This window comes from Mustela nigripes, chromosome 14 (assembly GCF_022355385.1).
Source record: "Mustela nigripes isolate SB6536 chromosome 14, MUSNIG.SB6536, whole genome shotgun sequence".
Lineage (NCBI taxonomy): Eukaryota > Metazoa > Chordata > Mammalia > Carnivora > Mustelidae > Mustela > Mustela nigripes.
Window position 1 is genome coordinate 71100050 of NC_081570.1, and position 24403 is coordinate 71124452.

The 24403-nt window shown below is 44.8% G+C and overlaps 1 protein-coding gene and 1 pseudogene across 2 annotated transcripts in view; both read right to left on the reverse strand.

The window, feature by feature from the left end:
• LPAR3 (lysophosphatidic acid receptor 3) overlaps positions 1-24403 on the reverse strand; it is a 77767-nt gene that overhangs the window by 43141 nt on the left and 10223 nt on the right. For both annotated transcript variants that reach the window (XM_059375281.1, XM_059375282.1), the window contains exon 2: positions 7352-8108. In XM_059375281.1, coding sequence (XP_059231264.1) covers positions 7352-8087 — 736 coding nt within the window. In that variant the 5' untranslated portion in view covers positions 8088-8108. The remainder of the gene's footprint in view (positions 1-7351; positions 8109-24403) is intronic.
• LOC132002309 (U6 spliceosomal RNA) lies at positions 3498-3594 on the reverse strand (annotated as a pseudogene).

The window sequence follows — 24403 nt, forward strand, 5'->3', positions numbered from 1 at the left end:
TGAAATCTGGTTCCCTCCCTCTTCCCAAGCACCTGCTCCTGCTGTCTATATCTTGCATAAAGTTTCAGGAGTGGGCAGCTGTCATTGCCCAAGAGATGACTTCAAAACGGTCACCACCATACGGCAAAAATCTTCAGCACAAATCAATGATGAACGCAATGTTGAGAGTCCAGGTCACTTCACAGAAATAACTAGAAATCGAGGGAGATACAAGTTATAAACCTCATTACTAGAGCTGCTGTTGTTCTATCCCTACCACTTAGGTGAAACTGCTCATCAACCTTGAAGTGTGGGGTCCTAGAGCCAGTCTGCTTGGATTCAGAGCTCAGCTTGGCTACTAATCTTAGGCAAGACACTGAACCTCTCCGGGCCTCAGTTTCTTCATCTGGCAATAATAACAGAACTTCCCTTAAAGATCTGTCATGGAGATTAAATGAACACGCCAAGTGCTCAGAACCATGTATAGCACAGAGTAGATATTGTAGTTATTTTTGCTACTTTGGGTATGTGGGAAAGACGCTTAAGTCCACCCAGACTTCCTTTTCCACAAAACAGATCTGCGTAACATGTAACTCGCAGACTTCCAACTGGTAGGCGCTCAAAATATGTTTCATTTGTTTTCCTCTTCCCAAGACAGCACTACCACTCACCCTTCTAAGGTCTCAGTTTCCCATACTATAAAATGGGAGACACACCCATTCCACGGTCACCGTCCACCTCACAGGCCTGTCACAGCCAGATCCTGCCAAAGGCCAGGTTAGATGTGAGGAAACCCAGTTTCTACTTTCAGTTCCAGCTTTCAAAAAGCCACTTAACTTCCCTAAACCACCATTTCCTCATTCATTCACTCATGCTATTATAATCTCAACACATATGTTCCAGACAGCGTGCTCCATGATAGACATGGAAAGAGAGAGAAACAAGGGACCATCTCTGACTTCAAAGCACACACACTCCAGTTCAAGATGAAGGCGGGTAACCATTAAGGGGATAAAATATGCATCTCGGTCTCCAGACACGGCCTTGGCCTTCAGAAAGATTAGGGTCACGTAGGAAATGGTCAAGGACCTTATGCAGCTACGTGCAGGTGGGGTCTGGGTGCCCTGCCTGTGGCCCCTGCATCCCTCCCGCCAGCTGTCTCGGCCCGGCCTGGGGAAACGAGCAGCAGCTGGTTGTGGCACGCAGGCCTGGTCCCTTCCCTGGGGCAGGCCAGGCCTGTCTCGCCCGGAGGCAGAGGAACGAGGTTGCAGCCTGTTGCTGTGTGTTATACTATTCCCTTGTATTCTGGGGTTTCTAATCACAGTGGCCAGAAAGCCCTTCCCACACTTTGGTCCCTTCGGGGGCGTCTCACTGGGACGGTGTCCCCAGGTAGCACCTGTCCTTTGGCGCAGCTTCACTGGCCCGCTGTGCACCCAGCGCCTCTTGGGAGGGGCTGTGGTGCACCCTTCGCGCCTCGAGGCTGGACGCCATGCCACCCAGGGCGCTTTTTACATTCGACTTTACTATTTTTACTATCACAAGACTTTCCCCCCAGACTCCTCAATAAACACTGCTTTTCAAAAAAAAAAAAAAAAAAAAGGGGGGGGGGGGGGGGGGGGGAAGAAGGAAAAAGTATGAACAAAAGAGAGGGGAGACCCAAAGGATGCCGTAATCAGATCTACCAGGTAGGGCAAGGAAAGAGTCACAGGAGATAGGCCCTTGAGCTGAGTCTTACGAGATGAATGGAAGTTTCCCAGACAGAACAAGGGGGAAGGTGCTCCACCACATGCAAGGCTTAGAGACGCCAAACACAAAAACAATAAGCATTACAGCTGAGTGGAGGGCCCATCTAAGGGAGTGGCAGGAAAGCGGAATAATACCTTTCCCACTTACCTTGCAGGATTTCCCGAGAAGGAATGGGAACGCATATTAAAACACTGAAAAAGTGCTACAGAAACATCGTGTATGCTCACTATTAGCGCTCTAGCAAGGCTCCTGATGGACTTCATTTTCACCCATTTCCTTCCAGTGTGAGCACTCCCAGGACGGTTTCTCCACTGAGAGAAAGCAAGGAGGTTTAGCACTGACCTAAGTGGAGTGGTGGGAGGGAGAAAGGACAAGAGAAACATCTAGCTCTTTGTTTCAATGACCACAAAGCTCTTCAAGGTCCCTTCACCGTGATGCTTCTCGTAATTTAGAAGATTTCAGTCATTATCTGCCAGAAAGGAGACCCTGACCCCCAAACCATGACTTTTCAAACATATTTGGCCATAACACATGTTAAGAAATACATTTTATATCACAATCCTGTGCACATGCAGAAAGGGTCAGTTACAGTCTCCTCACGGATTTCATGACTTGCCAGTGGGTCACCACCTGAGGTTTGAAAAAGCACCACCCTGAGAGACAAGAAGGTTTATGGAAGATGTATGTGTGTGTGTGTGTGCGTGTGTGTAAGATTTCATGTGCGTGTGTGTAAGATTTCAAGAGTATGGTTCACAAATCCCCTCAGCCTTCTTTTCTTTTGCCTTTCAAGACACTGCAAAATAGAAGAAAATCCAGTCCACTTCCCGGAAAGGAACATCCTTATGTGCACAGCTCACAGGGTGTGTTGTCTGACAACAGATGTTCTTCCATGCGGAAGGCTTTCTGTTTGGTTGCTAAGGCCGATTAGCCCTGTTAACAGGTAGGATTTCAAAATTCACGACTCTCTCTTAGGCAGGGCCCTGCTGCCCTGTAGAAAACAGGATCAGATGTCCACAATGTCTTTTCCATGGGAATATTCAATAAGCAACTTCTTTCATGTCAAGAGCTCATCACACATCGTGACTCAGAAATGAGCAAGCCTCTGCCTCAGGGCTGCTAAAATGTGAACATGATGCCTAGGTGCCTTTCCACTCATAGACAGATTCAAGATTCATGCCACCATCATCACTACTACCACCTCCCTCAACAAAGAAAAAGTCTGCCCCCGTCCAGCTCTGTAAGCTCTGTAGGCAACCAAAATACTAATGCTGGAAAGAAACGCGAAGGTCATCTGGTCTCCCTCTTTCCTTCCAAAGACGATGGCCAACTAAACTTTCCTGGCTCACAACGGAGCTATTTCCTTTTTTAAAAAAAATTTAAGTTAAATTAATTTACAAATAGTGTACTATTCGTTTCGGAGGTGGAGGTCAGTGATTCATCAGTCTATACAATATCCAGCGCTCATTACATCATGAGTCTTCTTCAGTGTCTATCTCCCATTTACCCAATCCCTTTCCCTCCAGCAACTCTCAGTTTATTTCCTATGATTCAGAGTCTCTTATGGTTTGTCCCCCTCTCTGAGGTCATCTTGTTTTAGTTTTCCATCTCTTCTCCTATGATCCTCTGTTTTGTTTCTTCAATTCCACCTATGTGTAAGATCATATGACAACTGTCTTTGTCAGATAGACTTACTTCGCTTAACATAACACCTTCTAGTTCCATCTATGTTGTTGCAAATGGCAAGATTGCATTTTTCTTTTTTTGATGGCTGAAAAAATATTGAACAGTTGATGAATTTGCGTGTCATCCTTGCCCAGGGGCCATGCTCATCTTCTCTATATCATTCCAATTTTAGTCTATGTGCTGCACAATTGAGCTACTTCCTGTTGTACCACGATTGCCTCTGCATGGGCCTTCCCTGTGGTACTACCCAAGTTTAGATGTTTCTACTGCCATTTTTGACTCTGCCATTTCTCTGGCTTAAAATACCTTTCCCCCTACCCATTCAAGTCCCACCCATCCTTCCAGATCACATCCCAAGCCCTCCAGGAAGCCGTCCCCACATGGCCAAACAAACAATGATGCTTGCAAGTCAAGAAGGGAAAATAGCACCTGTCCATCCCAGCTTCCATCTCTGAAATGAGATTCAGCTCCCTGAATTCATGCATCTCTGCCTTTTAGACGCTGTTTAAGGGATGGTTAACATATATTTACGGAATGACTTTCTAATATTTTAAAAGAAGGCATATTTTTAGAAAACTTACATCTTAACCTTTCCTACAACATATATATCAATGTAAGCCAAAAAAAGGTTTAAAGGATTAAATCAGACACTCATTACAGAAATCAGTATTAAGCTATTAATACAAACACACATACTTAGAACCAGTAACTACAATGATGGAAGAGCCAGCACTGCTGATTTTCAAAGATACTATCATCTGGGAGACACTCGTGTTAGGCAACAGAATTTTTACATGCATCCCAGTGAGCAACAGAGACGCCTCCTCCCTGAGGAGCTGCTGTTGGAGATGCTTTCATGGAAAAAGACTCTGCTTTGATACACAGTCAACACACTGAACTCTGTGTTGACTTTGGTTACTTACTATTATTACAGGATCGTTGGATTTTATCGTTGGAAAGAATTTAAAAGATTATCTATTCCACCTCGAAGGATGAAATTTAATCAGGAAAAGGTGAGTTAATAATGTACTTCAGATCCCCCTTACAGGAAATGACAGATTTGAGGCTAAAACCATACCTTCTATAATCTAAAGAAATCAGGATCTAGAAACCCAAAAACCTCATACCATCCAGCCCTTCAGTTTCACTTCCTCTGTCCCCAGACTTCTCGTCTTCCGCCAGATATCCCTCTGTCTCACCGCTAAGGAACTTCCCCAGGTCCTCACCATCAAACCTTCTTCCCGCCGTAAACCAATTCCTCCACACTGTTCCATCTCAGCACCACAACTTCTCTCATCTTACTTAGCAATTTCACTCTTTATTCCGTTTTTTCCCCCCTCATCCAAACAGACCTACCCAAACCTCACTGGTCCTATATTTTACCCTCTGTAACCACTCCAGGCAAAGTTACATTCAGAGCTGAAGCTAGGGACCAAGACTGTCCTACTGAGTCCTGTTCTCCCCACCTAAGATAACACCTTTTCTATCTCACCCTGTATATGATACATAAAATGCTAAAAAAAAAAAAAAAAAAAAAAAAAAAAGAGAGAGAGAGAGAGCTTTCTCTTTAATCAAGAAGGTCATTACCTTCTTGACATACAGCCTTTAAGACACATAGCCAAACAATGATGTTTGCAAGTCAAGAAGGGAAAATACCAAATTCATGGACAATACCAATAAGTACTGAATGTTAGTTACCTTTGCCAAAAACATCCGTATCCTGCCTAGTTCAAGGGTGCAAAAACTGATCGATGTGAATCGCCCCCCTTCCTTTTCTTACTCTTAGCCTACATTCTTGTCAAGAGGCTAAATAAAGAATGACAGGGCCAAACCAAAAGCTGGGACAAAGAGGAAACCAGGGAAGTCAGTAAAAGTCCAAAAGCCAGGAATCAAAACTGGCTGCAGAATATGGTGCTAAACACATAGGCTCCAAAAGCCAATGGCCCAGGGACACTAGCGCCCTTATGCATGCATCGCTGAGGGCCCTGGGCAGGCTGCTCTGCTCGGTTTCTTCATCTGGTCAATGAGGCTAATGGTAGCACCTACATCACAAGATTGGCGTGAGGATGGAATTGATTATCATCTATAAAACATATAGGACAATGCCTGACACCTAGTAAGGACTATATAACTACTTGTTAACTTAAAATACACCCTCAGTTTGAAATCATTTTAACCATCATGCTGTGTGTCTGCTGACTTTCGTACCGTACTGGCAAGTTCAGGGCCTGGAGATATCCTGATGGCTCCCGTCCCACACCACATAGTCCCTGCGTCCTCGACTAGGAATTGCTGCCCAAGAATTCCTTCACATCGGGGCTGACAGGACATGCTCTGGAACCTCTCTCGGGAATAGTCCCCACTGCTGCGGCCATCACACATGCTAAGAAATGCCCTCTCTGACACAGAAGACAGGGCCTTTGAGCCCACGTAGCACCAATTCCAACTATAAACCGGACTGGAATTGGGGGGGCAGCCTACCAGAGAGAAAATAAAACAGAGGGAACATTTCTTGCACCAAATATGTCTCCTGGGAACAGGGCTGGTGGTGCAAAGTGGAAGTCCTCAGAGCTGTTCAAACATGCTATCCTAAGGTCTCTCTTCCCTTTTTTCATTTTGTTCTGATCAGGCTTTTGGCTATACCAGATTTGATCTCCTCAAAGTCCCCTAAAAACTACTTGTTTGCTAAGCTAAGCCCAGTATGACCTCATTTAACTCCACCTCCCAAAAGAATATTCACATTGCTGATACTCCCTTTCCTTGATGGCTCTCTTCTCGCAGCTTCTAGGCCACCATATTCTCCTGGGTCTTCTAGCTACTCCTGGGAGGGCTCTTTTGCCAGTTGTTCCTTGCCTTCCCACCCTCTTCACACCAGAGCATCCCAAGGTTTGTTCTTCGGTCCTCTTCCCCATGCTCACCATCCACATGCACCTCGCCACGGTGAGCCTATCCAGTCTTGAGGTTTGAAAGACCATTTCTTCCCTCAGTGAATCTCCAGCCCAGACTTAATTCTTGAACTCCTGATTCAATAACTCACTTGGACGTCTAATACAATTCTAAATGTAGTTTGTCCAGAAGCAGACTCCTGATATTCCCCACAAACCTCTTCAGCCTCCCCATCTCTGTGAATGATACTCTCCACTCTCCCTCCTCCTCTCACCTTGCTTCATACCTTACCCTGTCAGCAAATCCTATCACCCTGACCTTTAAAAAACATCCAGAATCCAATCACATGGCATTACCTCCCAACTGCCCTTTGGTCCCAGTCACTATCACCATTCTGAGTACTGAAATACCCTCTTTAGCAATTTTCTTGCCTTTGCCCATTCCCCTCACAAAATGGCAGCCAAAGAAATACCATTAAAATGCAGGTCCCATCACGTTACTTCCTTGTTCACAACCTTCCCATGGCTTCTCCTCTCACTTGGGAAAGCCAAAGTCCTTATGATAACTACACGGACCTACATAATCTGAGTACCTCCCACTAGCCCTCCGACCTCATATCTTCCCATTCTCCCGGCTTGCTCTACTCCAGCCACACGGGCCGCCTTGCTGTTCTGGCCTCCTACGCTTACTGCGTCTCCTGCCTGGTGACCTTCCCCAGACACACATGACTCACTTTCTTACCATCTTCACATCTGCTCAAAAGTCATCTTCCAGCTGAAGCTAGAATTGCAACCTAGACCTGCTTAGCTTCCTTACCTTATTTTATAAGTATTATATTAAAATGCACTATAAAATTATTTTGTTAATCCCTATACAATACTTATGTTGTCTTCCCCTACTGGAGTAGAAGCTCCAGGTAGGTTGGGGATTTATGACTGTTCTTACTCACTACCACATTGCTATTACCCGGTAAATACCTTGCATACTCTAGGTGATCGGTAAAAGATAAATGTTTGCTGAGTAAATGAGAATAAGGGCTCACTTGCTTCCTTCTTACCTAAGACAGTCATCACTGTCTTCATCAGCTTCATGGGTGTCTTCCGGCGGCTGATGGACCCACTCGTATGTGGAGACAAAACATTGGTTTTCCTCTTGACATACATGTAGATCCGCAGGTACACCACAACCATGATGAAGAAGGCCACAAGGTTGGACACGGTCCAGAAAATGAGGTAACTCCTGCTATAAATGGGGGCCAGGGAAGAGCAGGCAGAGATGTCACAGAGGCAATTCCAGCCCAGGGTGGGGACAGCCCCCATAAAGATGGCGATGGCCCAGATACACAAAATGAGCAGCGTAACCCTTTTTTTTGTCAGGTTGCTGTGGATCCTCATCCTCATGATTGACATGTGCCTCTCCACAGCAATCACCAGCAGATTGGTCAGAGAGGCGGTCAAGCTGGTGTCCAGGAGCCCCTGGCGGAGAAACCAGCGGTTGACAGTCAAAGTTTTTGACACGGGGCCAGTGTTAAACATCAGGAATACGTAGGCAATTCCGGCAAAGAAATCCGCAGCGGCTAGATTAGCCAACAGGTAGTAGAAGGGGAAGTGAAACTTTCTGTTTTTGATCACCGCGGCAATAACTAGAGAATTCGAAAAAAAAATAAACAGGCAGAAAAATGTTCCAACACACAACACGATCACAAGTTTTGTTCCTGTCCACTCATCAGCAGTGTCTGTGTTGCTCCTGTTGTAAAAAAAGTCCATCCGCCTGTCATAGTAACACTCATTCATTGTGGAGAAGGACTGAACATCCTAGAAAGAAATTTAAAGAAACAAACAAACATCACTCTTTGCAAATTCAGTCACTAAACCACCAATTGCCCCTGCTTAGCCCCAGTTCCAGCCAACGTCCATTAATCCTTTGGATCCCAACATAAATGTCCCTTGCTCCAGGATTCTGGCTCCTGACCTCTTGTTACAGCATCAGCAACTGTTGTCTCTTTTCCAGGCTAGGTGCAAGCTCAGGGAGGGAGGGTCTATGTCTCTTTTGGTCGCCATTTAATCCCAAGACCCAATTGCCCTGTCTGCCTCATGACAGGTGTTTGACAAACGGCTGGCAAACTGACTGACTGATCGTGGATTGGCAACAGATCAAATAATTCTGAGTCCTGCAATATCACTCTGCATCAGTAATAATTACAACATAGCACATTAATGTTTTCTCATGGCAGCCCATTCCTTATATATGGGCTCTGTTCACTAGGCAAGGGCAAGTTGGTAATGCCAGGCACACTGTCAACAAGATAACTGAGTGCTGAGTTACTCTTCACATAACCAAATGGATTCCCCAAGAGATCATTTTTCGACCACTTCAGATTCCACTCCCGAGCTTCCTTCCGCCATCTTTTGGTATCAAGCTATAATGACAAGGCTCATTTATTGAGCATGTGACACAGGACTAAAGACTGTGTTCTCAGTACTCCTCTTTCCTTTTTCGTTCACTTTTTCCTTATTGTCCTAATCCAAATTGTACCGGTGGTGAATGTGCTTACTGGATTTTCCAACCCAACCACTTTAAGTCAGGTTCCTTCCCTGGGCTTTCAACACAGCAGTTGGTAGAAGAGCCTGGCTCCAGGGACAAGACTGAGCTCTGGAGTTTGGGCAGACATTCAAGAATGTGAGAGCATACCTGCCAAGTGAGGGCAAGTCCTTGGGACATATGTCTGAAAGTAGACCCCAAACTGGAATATCAGCCCAAACTGGGCAGACAGAAGACACTCATCTCAGGACAAGATCTCTTGGACACCAAAACTAAGGGATTCTGGCCAAGGAAGGATTGGGAGGGGTGCTAAGGATGCCTCTTCCACTATCTTGGTGGAAAGACCAGGTGTTCTGCCTCACAGTGGTCTGGCCACAGCTCTGAAGGGTCCCGTCGAAGGAGACTGGAGCTGAAAGCTGGGGAATTTAGCGTGACAATGCCTGTGAGCTCCCTTTCAAGGAACAAGGTGGTGATTTGTTCACTGGAGAACCAGAGATCCAGTAGGCCCAGGCACTGAGCAATCCACTGATGGGAATGAAGTGGCTCCAACACCAACATCTTAATAGAAATGCCTAGCTTTGAAGACTCTCATAAATTCTGCTGTCCTATACCATATCCAAGAATCAGGATAAGCAGATCAGAGAGCAATTTGAAGTAGCACAAAATACAAATATATCTTAGACAGTGTTCTTCTTAATTTATATTTTAATGGTATAAGGATACTTTTAAATGAATTAGATACATACTTCTGTGCCTTAGCAAATGGAAGGTAAAATACCATTTAATAAGCTTACAATAAGCAAACTGGGAGTGGTCTCAAGAGACAAATGGCTCTAGAAGCTCAATTACAAGGAAGGGGACTTGATTTTAATGACAAAACAAAAATTACTCTTAGGCAGACATTCACCAATGTTCAACTGCCAATAGCAGCGAACTCCATACAGTAGGCCAATACACCTATGCTGCATCCTGGACATTTTCCCAGATTAAAAATACAGATATATGTGGCACCTGGGTGGCTCAATGGGTTAAGCTTCCGCCTTCGGCTCAGGTCATGATCTCAGGGTCCTGGGATTGAGCCCTGGATAGGGCTCTCTGCTCAGTGGGGAGCCTGCTTCCCCCTGCCTCTCTACCTACTTGTGATCTCTCTCTGTCAAATAAATAAATAAAATCTTTAAAAAAAATACAGAAATATAATTTTAATAGCTTCACAATGTCCCAGTAATGATCATAACACACCTTACCTAACTAATGCCTAAATGTTGGATATTTCAGTTGTCTCCAATATTTACCCTCTATAAGCAAGGCTGTTTTCTTGTGCATTAATCTCTACATACTTGGTCAATTATTTGCTTAGGATTAATCCACACATTTCAAGTTGCTGAACTAAAGAATATAAATTTATTTAAAGACTTCTGATACAGGCTGTCAAACTGTCCTTAAGACAAATCATATTTCCAATCCTATCAGCAGCATATGAGAACTGAACAGGAGATACTAATCTAATTAAATTCAATTTAAATATTCAAGGAGAAAATTCAGCATTCAATAGTGTTGGAAGTATATAAAAATTCAAGACAAATAACTCAAGAGAAATTTTCATGGTGCAATTATGATGTGTCCTTTCACTAATAAAAAATATTTCATTTTATTTTGCTAGATGGTCTGGATAGCTAAGAGAAATGCATTTCTAATTTAAAAGTTACATTATCCTTGACTAACTCATCAACAATATCAATTAAGATGTCAGAAAGATGTTGGTATGAAGATACTACCAAAAAAATTTATAATTTCCTTATTTCCTTTGGAAGGGGTCTTAACATTTTAGCTTTGGTTCACAAACTTGGAGAAATTTATAATTATATGATATCAGAAAACCTTAATGATAGTTATTTGAAAAGTCTTCATATTCAGCTCCCCCCCATCAAAACCCAAGTGGCACATTCTTAGACATATTTTAACAAAAAATCATCTTGAGACTGAGAAGCAGTTTTGTCTTCCAAAGTTGAGAAGACACAGAAAAAAAACATATTTTTTAAAAAAAGATTTTATTTATTTGACAGAGAAAGAGCACAAGCAGAGGGAGCAGTAGGCAGAGAGAGGGAGAAGCAGGCTTCCCACTGAGTGGGGACCCTGATGTGGGGCTGGATCCCAGGACACTGAGGTGAAGGGAGATGCTTAACCGACTGAGCCACCCAGGTGTCCCAGAAGAAAACATAATTAATCAGTACTCCCACCAAACAGCTCCCTATCTCACAGCCTCAAATCATACTTTCGGGAGAAACACAATGAGAGCAAATAAAGTTCATACAGGGAAACTGAAAAACAGTCCACAGGATGGAATATTACATAGCCACTGAAAATCATATTTACCATGAAGCTGTGGTAATATGAGAAGAAGCACATGCCATTATTTTAATTATAAATAATTATATATGTATGTATACATCTACACACATATTTTACAGATATAAAGATATATACATACACATATTTCTTGACTATCTTTTAAAAATATAGAAAAAAAAGGAAAAAATCTTAAAAGTATAAGTACTTCATTAAGTGGAATTAGGGATCATTTAAAACAATTCCAATTTTTTCTCTGTTCCACATTTTCTGTAATAAAAAACAAACTTTTTAAAAATGCTATTGTACTTTTCTTTAAAAAGATTTTATTTGAGAGAAAGCACTGGAGCATGGTGAGGGGGAGTGGCAGGAGGAGAGAGAGAAGCAGACTCCCCCCTGAGCAGGGAGCCAGATGTGGGGCTTGAACCCAGAACCCTGAGATCATGACCTGACCTGAAGGCAGATGCCCAATCAACTAAGCCATGCAGGTGCCCCAGTAAATAAATAGACTTTTAAATGCTAGTTTAAAATTCTGTCTTCGGAGCATGCATTCTACTTAATGATTCAACCTTTCTTTGACAAATACAGCTCCAAAAAAATCAAAATTGATGTTCAAAGGAAAAGCCCCAAGGATTCACTATGTTCGTTATTACTACTCTCACCAGCACAGCACACTTTAGAGTTTTTCAGTGATAATGAAAATAAAACGGTTTTCTACTTAAAATTTCATGTAGCTGTAAAACCTTACATGTTGACAACTATAATGAAATCAGGACGTCACTTACCCAACTTTCCTATAAAACATTTCCTAATGCAATCATCCCAGAGCTCCAAAAATGAATGAATAACTGGCAGTCTTGTGAATTAGTGCTTTTGATCTTTTTATTTTTTTCCCTTCCCTGCCATATGCTGCCAAGCTTGTTGACAGTCCCAGGGATATACTAATGACAGATCACCATATTTTCTTAGTGGGAAATTACCAAAACTTCAGGGAGCTTCCAACAACCAATCAATGAATCGTCTCTCGAACTCTCTCAAATCTTAAAATATGATTCTGTGATCCCAGCCTCAACATCTCCTCCACAGAGATACCTTCTCCAATCTATTCAAAGTAACCCTAAAGACCTGTTTATCTTCCCAGAGCGCCTATCAGTTGTTATGCGTTTTCGCTTGTTTTTACGCCCATCCCCCACTGCTAGACTGTTCCGCTCAATACAGCAGGGACCCTGCCTCTTAAGATCACGTCCATCCATAGGGGTGCTTGGGTGGCTCAGTCAGTAAAGCATCTGCCTTCGGCTCAGGTCATGATCCCAAAGTCCTAAGATTGTGCTCAGCAGGGAGTCTGCTTCTCCCTTTGCCCCTCACCCTGCTCAGGCTCTCTCTCTCATTCTCTCAAATAAATAAATAAAATCTTAAAAAAAAAAAAAAAAGATCACATCCTTAGCTTGAGCATTTGTGGATGGGATGAATGAATCTCTGTCCTATACTGCCTCTTCCACCACTAAAATACCAAGTTCGATTAAACATCTTTGCAGACTTACATACACATCACCCACTAAGTAGGTCAGTTAGTGAACAGCTTCATTTAACTGTGCTCTTGGGTTAGTTACTGAATATCTCCACTTCATTATTATTATTCTTAATTGCTAGTATTTGAGGGATTGCTTTGTGCCTGGTCATCTCATCTAATCCTCCCAACAGTGATGTAGATTCTATTATCAAACCCGCTTTGCTGATGAGGAAACTGAAGTGCCCTTCCTGACAGTTATACAAGCAAGAAAAGAAGACCCTGGATTGTGCTGGGGAAGTCGTGCTCTCCGACCTGCGTGCTTATGGATAACATCAGACTTTCTCTCCACAGGCAAACAAAACACCAGACAGACCAAGAACTATAGTCATACTTACAATAACTATAGTGTCACCAAAATAGAATGAGCCAATCAAAACACATTCAAAGACTATCTTGCACTATAAGAAAAAGGCGGATCAGGGCATTATAAATAGCCTTTAGGGTTTCTTTTTTCTTTTTTTTTTTTAAGATTTTTTTCATATGAGAGAGCGTACACACAGCCACAAGATGGGGAGAGGCAGAAGAGAGAGAGAGAGAGAAAATCTCAAGCAGACTCCACACTGAGCACAGAGCCAGATGTGGGGTTTGAGCCAGAGCCAAGAGTCTGGTACTTAAGTGACTGAGCCACTCAGGTGTCCCTAGGGTTTCTTTGTTCTCTTTGAATAGCCCTGAGAAGCACAGAAGAGGCATTTTTCTGAAAATATGTTTTCAAATTTTATGGTAAGTAGACCCATGATATGGTCAATTTCAAGATTAATGTTGCTAAACTTTAATTCTACCAAATCCTGAACTGTTTTTTTTTTCTTTCTTTTCTTCTTCTTCTTCTTTTTTTTTTTTTTTTTTTTTTTTTTTAATACCAAAGGTTTAGAGGATTTGGCTAGTTGTGACCCCAAAACAAAAGATGTTAAACTTTGGAGCTATTACCACAACTTCAAACTTCAGTAATTTGAGACTTCATAAAATGATGGTTTAGAAAGTCTATATGTGGAATCCAAATGAAAACTTCATGAGCAAAGCTCTCATTTAGATTCTCCCAAACTTGATTCTCTGAAAAAATGTTCCGCCAGCCCATAATGTGGAAACAATTATGAAAATTAAGACATTTGAAAACCACTCAAGCAGCTTTTATTTCTAGCTACCTCTTACAGGACCTGGTGCTGCTGGCCTTTTGGTAACGCTCCCCTCTGCCTCCTAGGATGAAAAGGGGTCATCCTAAACGAGGTCAGTGGGCACTGTGCATATTTTCTTCTCCTCTATGAAAACCCCAGCCAGATGGAAGTTAGAGGTTTGGTCAGCTAATGTGCCCACAGCCAGGGAAGAGACCTGCATAAGCAATCACATCTGCTCATTGAATTCTTTCCAGTAATTCATGTTAATGGTGAAATCAGGATAGCATAGGAGATTTAAATCCACATAACAATCCCTGAGGTTCATTTTAGCCATAAGTTTCAAAGTCTTCAGGCCTGCTATGCCCTCTATCCAGAAGGCTCCTCCCCCAGACAGCCATCGTCCCATTTCCCCACATCATTCCTGCTCAGATGTCACGGCATCGGAGATCCCTCCGCCATTCTCTAAAAGTACACTTCACACCACCTTGCTGAGCTTCCATTCTATGTCCTGCCTGGTCTTTCTCCGCAACATTTCTCAATACCTGAATCTTTCTACTGGGCTTAGGGTTTGGTTTTATGCGTTAGGAAGCCAGGGACGCTGTGTCATTATGGGGCCTCCCCAGTACCTGGAACAATGCCCAGCACATAGTAGACACTCAGTAAACACTTGTTAACTGCAGAAGGAAAGCAAGTCCTTGTGCACACATGCCTGCATGCCCCTCACTGTTTATCCAGACTGAGCATTACTGCTTTCTTCTTTGGTGAACTCTCCAATTTGGATCTCACAACTCTTTCATTTCCCTCCACAGAGCTGGCCCCAAGCCCAGCTGGCCAAGAGGTGTGAGGAGTTTGCCACCCTTGAACAGGGTGGTCTGGAGGGCGGTCACAGTAAAGTGCACAGTACAGACTTCTCTACTTCTCTTAGAAACCATGGCTCCTTTTTTTTTTTTTAATTTCTTTTCAGCATAACAGAATTCATTGTTTTTGCACCCCACCCAGTGCTCCATGCAATACACGCCCTCCTTAATACCCACCACCTGGCTCCCCCAACCTCCCACCCCTGCCCCTTCAAAACCCTCAGATTGTTTTTCAGAGTCCATAGTCTCTCATGGTTCACCTCCCCTTCCAATTTCCCTCAATTCCCTTCTCCTCTCCATCTCCCCATGTCCTCTGTGTTATTTGTTATGCTCCACAAATAAGTGAAACCATATGATACTTGACTCTCTCTGCTTGACTTATTTCGCTCAGCATTATCTCTTCCAGTCCCATACATGTTGCTACAGAAGTTGGGTCTTCATACTTTCTGATGGAGGCATAATACTCCATAGTGTATATGGACCACATCTTCCTTATCCATTCGTCCGTTGAAGGGCATCTTGGCTCTTTCCACAGTTTGGCGACCGTGGCCGTTGCTGCTATAAACACTGGGGTACAAATGGCCCTTCTTTTCACTACATCTGTATCTTTGGGGTAAATACCCAGTAGTGCAATTGCAGGGTCAGAGGGAAGCTCTATTTTTAATTTCTTGAGGAATCTCCACACTGTTCTCCAAAGTGGCTGCACCAACTTGCATTCCCACCAACAGTGTAAGACGGTTCCCCTTTCTCCACATCCTCTCCAACACATGTTGTTTCCTGTCTCGCTAATTTTGGCCATTCTAACTGGTGTAAGGTGGTATCTCAATGTGGTTTTAATTTGAATCTTCCTGATGACTAGTGATGATGAACATTTTTTCATGTGTCTGATAGCCATGGCTCCTTTTTAAACAAAACTCCCAAAAGAGAACAGAACCCAATGGCCAATGCTAGAACAATCTGAGCAACAAAATAAAATAGCACTCGACTATAAACCAATGTATAAACTAAACATCCTTACTGCATACTGATGTAAGTAAATGATGGAATAAAATAACAAATGAGAAAGAGGAGATAAATCTCCCATGCAGAAGAATTCCAAATAAATTATATAGACATTCTGCTCTAAAAGAAGGGAACATGATTTCTGCCAGAGGGCAGCAGGGAAAGGGCAGGGGGTGGGGGTTAGAAGTAGGGAATCATTTGTCAAGTTTCAGTGGAGAAACCCAACAAATGACTTTAGCGAGGTGATCAAGGTCAACAACAACAGTGGTCATAAGTCATGTTGCCAATCTGTAATCTTGATATACATTAAGAATGGCACTTTACTCTGTGATCTTCCTTCCCCAAACCCAAAACCACAGGCTCAGCATGAGAAAAACCTCAGACAATTCCCAACTGGGTGGCATTCTGCAAAATTCCTGACCAGGACTCCTCAAAAACTGTCAAGGTTCTGGAAACCAAGGAGAATCTGAGAAACTGTCACAGCTAAGAGAAACTGATAGAGATACAAGTTGTAAATGCAATGTGTATCCTGGATCCCAGAACAGAAAAGAGACATTAGGTGAAAACTAGGAAAGTCTGAATAAAATACGGACTTTAGCTAATAATACTGTCTCCATATCCATTTGCTAATGATAACAGATGTACCACACCGACGAAGATGTAAATAATAGGAGATACCGTGTGCAGGAACTAAGTGTAACGTGGAAACTCCAGACTATCTGCTCGATTTTTCTGTCAATATAAAACTGCTCTATAAATAAATTCTAAAATAGATCTAAAAGAGAGAGGAGGAGAGGTTATGAACTTCACGATACTCCAGTAATTTTAAGATAAACAGAGCTCGCGTGTTTCCTAAACCGTCCCTATCCTCGGTTAGGGTAAAATATACAGACGAAAGGCGATTTGTTTGGGGCTCGGTGTAAATGGAGATTGTTTCGGACAGAGTGCGGAAAGCCTATGTTGTCATCGGGTAAGGCTAATATGTTGACTTAGGGGTGCTGTTAAGTGCACAAATCTAATACCCTATCTCCGTACCCCTAGATCAGTTCTCTTAAGAACTCAACTTTGCTAACAGGACGCTACTCCATCTCTTAAGGAGGGAAGGTGAAGTCAGGCATACAGATGGAGACCCTCTGTCTCCACGACACAGCCAGTGCCTCCTGGGAAGTGGCCACAAAGGGGAAGGGCAGGCACCCTCGGGGTATGTCTGGGAAATGACAAACATCTGGGCCTCCAGTCCTTCTTGGCCTCGAGGTGGTGACCCACAGGGGAGCCCGGCAGCTGGAGCTCTGCACACTAAACGGGTCACCATGCCACTGCAGTGTGGAGGAGGCCTGTGGGGAGGGAGGACTTGTTTAATAAACAACCGTGGACAAACATATTGTTCCCCAGATGTCACCGATGACTGAAGTCCGTCTTAAACCTCATGACTAAACAGGAAAGCCTACCGGAAAACATCCAGAACCAAACCGAAGGAGACACAGGTTTTATACGATCAGCAGATTCCCTGACATAACGTATCTGAATATAATGTAAATATTTAATTGTGTTTGCTTAATCTATTATAAAATTTTAATCTCATCTAACTCAGGAGGCTAGAAAGACGACAGATATACTTTGTCCTTTGACCCTCTCAAAAGTAAAGATGCTAATCATAATGCTTGAAATTGATGTTTACACAGAATATGACTATGTATGTTCTGCTGCATAGCTAATAAACTTGAGACCATTATGCAATCACAGGCTTTACTCTCTGAAGGAGGAAAGTGCCAAAATTTAAAACGTGGACATTTATAGCTGAAGAAGATATTCTTCTTGTAGGAAGAACTCGGTCGCTGTGAAAATGTATTTTGAGAAACTTTGCAGAGTTCCTACTTATGGCAAGGACTTTGCGTGAAAAGAAAATTAGGTGTCTTTAGATGTAAAATCCACAACAGACAAAATTTTGGTCCCAACCCTTCGTCCTAACCTAACCGTAGCACTGTGTTCCCTCGCTCATTCCGTTTCATGACCTTGTCCCCTGCCTCCAGTCCTAAAAAGGATACTGAAGAGCCTCTTGCTCAACACCATTTGTTCCCAACAATCCCACACTGTTAGCAGCGATGGGTCGACGGTGATCTGAAGTGACATCTCCATGCGTCTGGAGACCACAGCAGCCCAGGTCAGTGCGTGACTAAACCCTACACGTGCAGAGAAAGGGAAATCGTATTTTCAAAGCATGTGGCCTCAATAGGAAACCACTGTTGTAAACAAGGCTTCTGAGATTCTGCAGGAGAGAAACGCTGCAGCTAAAAGAACAAGTCACAGGGCCTCCAGCAGGAGTCCTGGACCTTGGTCAGGAAGCAGGATTCATCAGGAAAGTGGGAGGCTCACAGCCCTCCCCAGCGTGCCCCCCTCTCCCACCCTGTGCCTGCCCCAACGTAAAAGGGCGCGTCTGAGCCAAGGTGGCCAGGTCACGGAGATGTAGATAAAGGCATCTGAGTGCTGGGTCTGACCTCAACTGCTGGCCCCTTGGCCCTCCAACTCCCCTCTCCACCCTTCTCCCTGCGCTCCCTACCCTGCAGGACTGCGTCAGCGGGCCTTGTCCTCCTGCTCCTGCCACTGAGAGGGACAGCAAGAGATGGGGTGGCAGGAGGCCCAGGCTGGGACACTGATTTTCCTTGCTCCCTCCTTGCTGGGCTGCTCTGGATGGACCAGGTTAGCCCCTGTGAGCCGGCCTCCCCACGCAGGCGGCCTCGTGTCCCCCGCCCCCGGCTTTCAGGTTGAGGGGTGCTAACTGCTCCTTGCTATTATTCCCAGCTCTTGGTTGACACTGTGCCATCTCTTGTTGGCTTCTGTGAACTCTGCCCTTCCCTCACGGACCAAGTTACCGTCCCCCTCCTCCAGCTCCAGTTACCAGTTTGACCGTATCTTGTGTTTCTTGTGGAACACTGATAATACAGATGCCATTTCCAGTGCACTGTAATACCACAAAAAGTGGCATTTTCAAGGGTTTAATATGTTACGGGTTTTCTTAAATCTTTTAGTTATATTTACACTGTGACATTTCTTGGGTGTGAATATAACAACTCCCAGAGGAGGAAAGAGGAATAAATCATACTCCTGAAGGCAAGGACCAGTATCACCATTCCTTTGATGTTCTCAGTGTCCCATACCTGCACCGGAACCTACTAAATTTCTCTACATGTGGTGAGTGATTTACTCAGTAGGTGATTTACCCAAAGTAAGAGGGGTTCTATAAAATATAGGTGATGCCGCTGGATTCCACCAGATCCCAGCACACTGGAATCTACATCACTGATGTCCTTCCGCGCCATCCTGGATGGGCCCCAGCTCCGCCTGCGTTGCTGGTCTTAGATACCATGGAGATAAATGACTCGGACTTAAGTGTTAAGTTCCGCCTAAGGGTTAGCCAGGTTTGAAACCCAATGGTATGGTGAAGGAATAAGTAGTCTTTTCCTTATAATGCCTGTGAGGAGGGCAGGGCGTGGCGGGGGCAAGGGTAATGACAACCCGAGCTGAGCAAGCAGCGCGGCGTAACTCGAGGCAAAAGTGTGCAGACATCCCACAAGGGCTATGTGTAGGGGCACCACCGAGCCACCCTTCCCTGGCAGGGCTGATGGCATGGCCGGCTGGGGGCAATCCCGCATTGGTGCTGCTCTCTCAGATGCTCTGGGGATGCTACAAAGGCAGACGATCTTTAGACAGAGTCCCTGAAGAGGCCAAGAAGCTGGGGGGGTTCAAAGCACGGAGGGGTGGGGTGGGGTGGGGGATGTTTCAGGAATAAGCTCGTCCTTATCCCAATAGTAGCTCCATCCTACGCTAGCATTCTTCACCCCTGGTCCTCCACCTGCTGCCTCCAGTACGAACCCAAACAGGCTCGGGGGAGATCAGAGGTCATCCATGACTCTGGAGCTTAGACAAGTCTCAGCTTCCTATCCGTATACCCTGACTTGCCCTAACTGACTCTTCACACATTAGATTCAGACTCTGCTCTAGCCACCGTTGGGGAGAACGCCCCTGAGCGTGCATGGGAGGAGCATCTGTGACCCAGAGTCTGCCTTTCTGCCCAGACTGTGAGCTTCTCAAGGGCTGGGGCGGTTTCTTACTGACATGTGTGCACTTGATGACCAACAGAGGAGCATACGAGCGGATACCCAATAAATGTTCGGTGCCTGCGCTGGTTAGTTTCAGTTAGCCTGTGGGGAGTAAAGGCAGTGGAAACTCCGTCCCATCATGCTGAATGATAACAGGAGTAAAAAGAAAGCGCAGGCTATTCTTTCAAGAAACGTGGCTGAGAAAAGCTCGGTGCCTCTTCTATGGCTTTCAGCATGCTTGACTGCATGTTCGTCCTGACACTGGCTCCAAACCTGTTACATACACAGCTGGTATCCTGTCTCCCTGCCCCTGTCCTGTGAAACACAAAAAGATACTAGCTTGTAATCAGCACAAAATAAAAATGCGTTCCTCTTCTATTAATCCCCAAATGCTCTGTTTCCAGTCCTCTTTTCCGTTGGTTCACTGTGGAGCTGACAGACAGTTATTCCCTTCTTGAAACTCCCCACCTGAGCCTCGGGGACTCTATCCTTTCCTAGAGTCTTCCCGCTGTCCTCAGTGTCTCTGTCCCCTGTTCTCCCACCAGCCCTGCCGTGTACACACTCCCACACTGGTCCTCAGCCTCCTCTTCTCTTCCTTTTAAACTTCCCTCCTCCAGCACTACGATTGCTTACGTTATTACATTACATTACATATTACCTAATTACATTATTCCCTCTCTATGGATGACTTCTGATCGACTCTCTCAAGCCCCAACATCTCTCAAAACCCCCCAGGCTAAGCTCCCAGACTGCCAGATAAAGGAGAAGAAAGTCACCCTAAACATAGAACATATGTAGGTTGGAACTCGCAACGTCCCTCCTTTTGGCCCTTGGAGATAATGAGACCATAATAAAAAATGAAGTTGGAGGCTTCAGGATATCTGGGTGGCTCAGTCGGTTAAGCAACTGCCTTCGGCTCAAGTCATGATCCCAGGGTCCTAGGATCGAGCCCCGTATCGGGCTCTCTGCTCAGCAGAGAGCCTGCTTCTCCCTCTGTCTGTCATTTCCCCTGCATGTGCTCTCTCTCTTGGCTAAAGAAATAAATAAAATATTTTAAAAGAATAAAGTCATAGGTTTAAACACCAAGTTTTCAAGGTAGGGAGCTAGAATGATGGTGTCAAGCCTCACTCCTTGCTTGTAGTCCAGCATTTGGAAGTTAGCAGAAAGGTTTGGAATGGGGCAGCCTTTGTCCCACTCATGCTGGCCAGGACCTTGGGTGTTTGGCTTAGGCCCAGGGAGACTAGTAGAGGCCCTCTCCCTGATGCTCCACCGGGTCCTCACTGCTATAATGTTCTGGGCTCTCAATCTGCTCCTGCTCCAGTCCTCTGGATGTGCTCTTGGAGATTCTAACTCAGCTCCAAACCCGACTATATCCTTGCTGGGCTTCCCCCCAAGAATGGTTCTCAGCCTCTTCTCAAGTGAACTCCCCCTTATTAACCATACCATGCAGCAGGCCTCTGACCCTCAGACTGCAAAAAAGGGCTAACAGGACCTTTGACTCCATTTCTCAGAAGTCCTGTTCTGCCTGGTACGACACTGAACTCATTCTGCTAACTCATTGGCGCATAATTGTATATTGCCCTGCCACTTCTCTCAGGATTATTTTTTTGTATCTATATTTAGCTTTCTGTTCTATGGACAGACTACCAAATTGTTTTCCAATTGCAACAAACTCCATTCCCTAGCCTCCTTGAGGCTAAGTTTCTGCAGTGGAATGTGAACATAAACATTTGCTACTTCTAGGTTAACCCTAAAACACATCGTGTGTGCCCCTCCATGCTCTTCACTCTCCTGCAAGTTGGAGTAGGGCTGGCCTGACATTCTGCATTCAGCTTTTCGAGCAGGGCAAAGCCCTAGAGGAGCACAGTTCCGCGTAGTTCATGGGCAAGTTTCTATCAATGAGGAGATAAGCACCGAAATTGCAAATAAACACCTAGGAAAGTTTACAGCACTTTGACATTACTGCGAAAGACAAAGTGCATGATCAGAGGAGTATAAACCACAGCTACTGGTCTTTGCGGTACTGGAAATAAAGAAAACCAGTCTATAAACAATGAGAGTTTGAGAAGCACTGCCCTAGTGGATGGTGGAAAAACGAGATGAAAGGGACCCTTCAAACCCGAACCACTCACCTCGGGACTGTGAGCAAGACAGAGAAGTAAACTTCTGCCTTGGTCAAGCCACTGTGCTTTGGGAACTCTGCCCAAGAAGCCTGCAGCTGAAGGTGAAGGTACTGGCAGGAAACAGAATGGGAACATGCACTGGCTGCTCTTTCCTTGCAGCTCTCAGCAAAGCCTTACAAGAAAGAGATGAGCTCAGGGAAGAACTGTTGTAAGTCTGTAAGCAAAGAGGCAAAGGAACAGACAGTATCTGGAGATGAGATGAGAGATGTTAACTGCTGGGACCCCAAAGAACAGAAGATAGTATCACCACTCACAGCCTTTCTTGAAGGCCTCTCAAGAAGATGTTGCAGAGAAGCCAAGGACCACAGGCTTCGAGTAAAGATCCACAGAAAGGTGCACTTTCCTGCCTAAGTCCATGTTTTGGAGGACTTCAAGGTGGGGATCAAAGGAGAGGGACGACAGAGGTGGGCCAAGCATAAAAGCTGGGAAGTCAGACAAGCTTAAGAACTTGGTCCAGCGGGGCGCCTGGGTGGCTCAGTGGGTTAAATAAAGCCTCTGCCTTCGGTTCAGGTCATGATCCCAGGGTCCTGGGATCGAGCCCCGCATCGGGTTCTTTGTTCAGCAGGGAGCCTTCTTCCTCCTCTCTCTCTCTGCCTGCCTCTCTGCCTACTTGTGATCTCTGTCTGTCAAATAATAAATTTAAAAAAAAAAAAAAAAAAGAACTTGGTCCAGAATGAAATGTGAATGGGGTGACTGTTGAGTGGGACTGACTAGAACCAAACAGGCGGGAAAGACTGGGAACTTCTTAAGGTTATTATGTTGCTAAGGAAGCCACAGCTGGGCCTGGAAAGGCCCCTGCTCACTCTCCCCCAAGGTGCACACCTTCTCCCACACTCATTTCAGATATGGCTGCAGAGGGGAACGGACAGGAAGAGCTTCACAGGAAACAAAGTCAAGGTCAGGGTCCTCGGGAGGCCTCTCCCGGAGAGCAGAAGCAGGGACCAGCCACAGAATGCCTCCGCTGCTGGGGCCGAGAGGTTCTCATTCCTGCCCAGCAGGCTTTATTATTTCTAGGCGCCTGTGACTGCTACCAGTCTCCTGTTCCTCTGAATGGGAGTTTGTTTTATTTTATATTTTTATATTGGTGTGTTTTATTTTATTATTTTTTAAATAAATATATGATGTATTATTTGTTTCAGAGGGAGAGTTTTATTTTTATGTGGTTCTCTCATTTCTCCTCTTCTATGAGATAGCAGATGCCAACTAGTCAGAATAAAGAAAGAAACGAATATTTCAGCACTGGCAGAGAAAACAGAGGTTAGAGAGGAAAAGGCTAGCCCTGTGGAATCTGGTAAACTAAACCCTCTCAAGGCAAGCACAGCAGGCCATGACACCCGGGCGGGCAAGGGAACCCGGGGCAAGGAGCAGAAGTTTTGGCATCAGCTGGCCCTGGGTCAGAGGGAGGCTCGTCACACTCAGCAAGAGCTTTGACCTGGCACACCTGCAGATCCAGCCAGAGCCTTTCCCTTTCTCCATAAAAATGGCAACCTAACTACAATGACTGGGATTGTTGAAGGACTGAATTAAAACAGTATTTATAGAGTGATTAGCAAGATGTCTAGCACATAGGAAGTATTAAATGGCAAATAGTACTTTCTAAGAAAGTTAGGTAGCTCAACACTTCTTTTAAAAAGTCAGTGGAGGATGGAGTTGTTTGGGCAACTGTCTTTGGCTCAGGTCATGATCCTGGAGTCCTGTGATCAAGTCCCACTTCAGGATCCCTGCTCTGTGGGAAATCTGCTTCTCCCTCTGACCTCTTCCCTCTCATGCTCACGCTCTCTCTCGCTCTCTCTCTCTCTAACAAATAAATAAATAAAATCTTAAAAAAAAATAAATTCAGTGGAATATACAACTGGCATTCTGGAAGTTCAACCGTTCATGCTCTGACACCATCATCTAATAAGGAGTAATGACAAATTCATCCTACGGACGACTAAAATACTAAAATAACTTCGGTTGGAAGGAGTTCCTCCCTGCCTGAGAGTGGGCCCAGGGCCACAGTGACTAAGCTGAAGGCACTACCACTTCCTTCTGCTGCTGCTTGACACCAAGCAGAGAGGCAGGGATGGAGAAGGGGGCGGAGGAGGGAGAGCAGCGACAGCACGGTGGGGTAGAGGAACACAGACCTCAGGGTCTGGCTTCAGACACCAACGGATAATCAGGTGAGCAGAGCAGTTAAAGTACACGGCTCTCTGGGACGCCTGGGTGGTTCAGTCGGTTAAGCCAGGTTATGATCCCAGGGTCCTGGGATCAAGTCCCACATTGGGCTCCTTGCTGGGTGGGGAGCCTGCTTCGCTCTCTCTGCCTCTGCCTGCCTCTCTGGCTGCTGTGGGTGCTCTCTACCCCCACCCCCGACGAATAAATAAATAAATAAAATCCTAAAAAAAAAAAAAAAAAAAAAAAA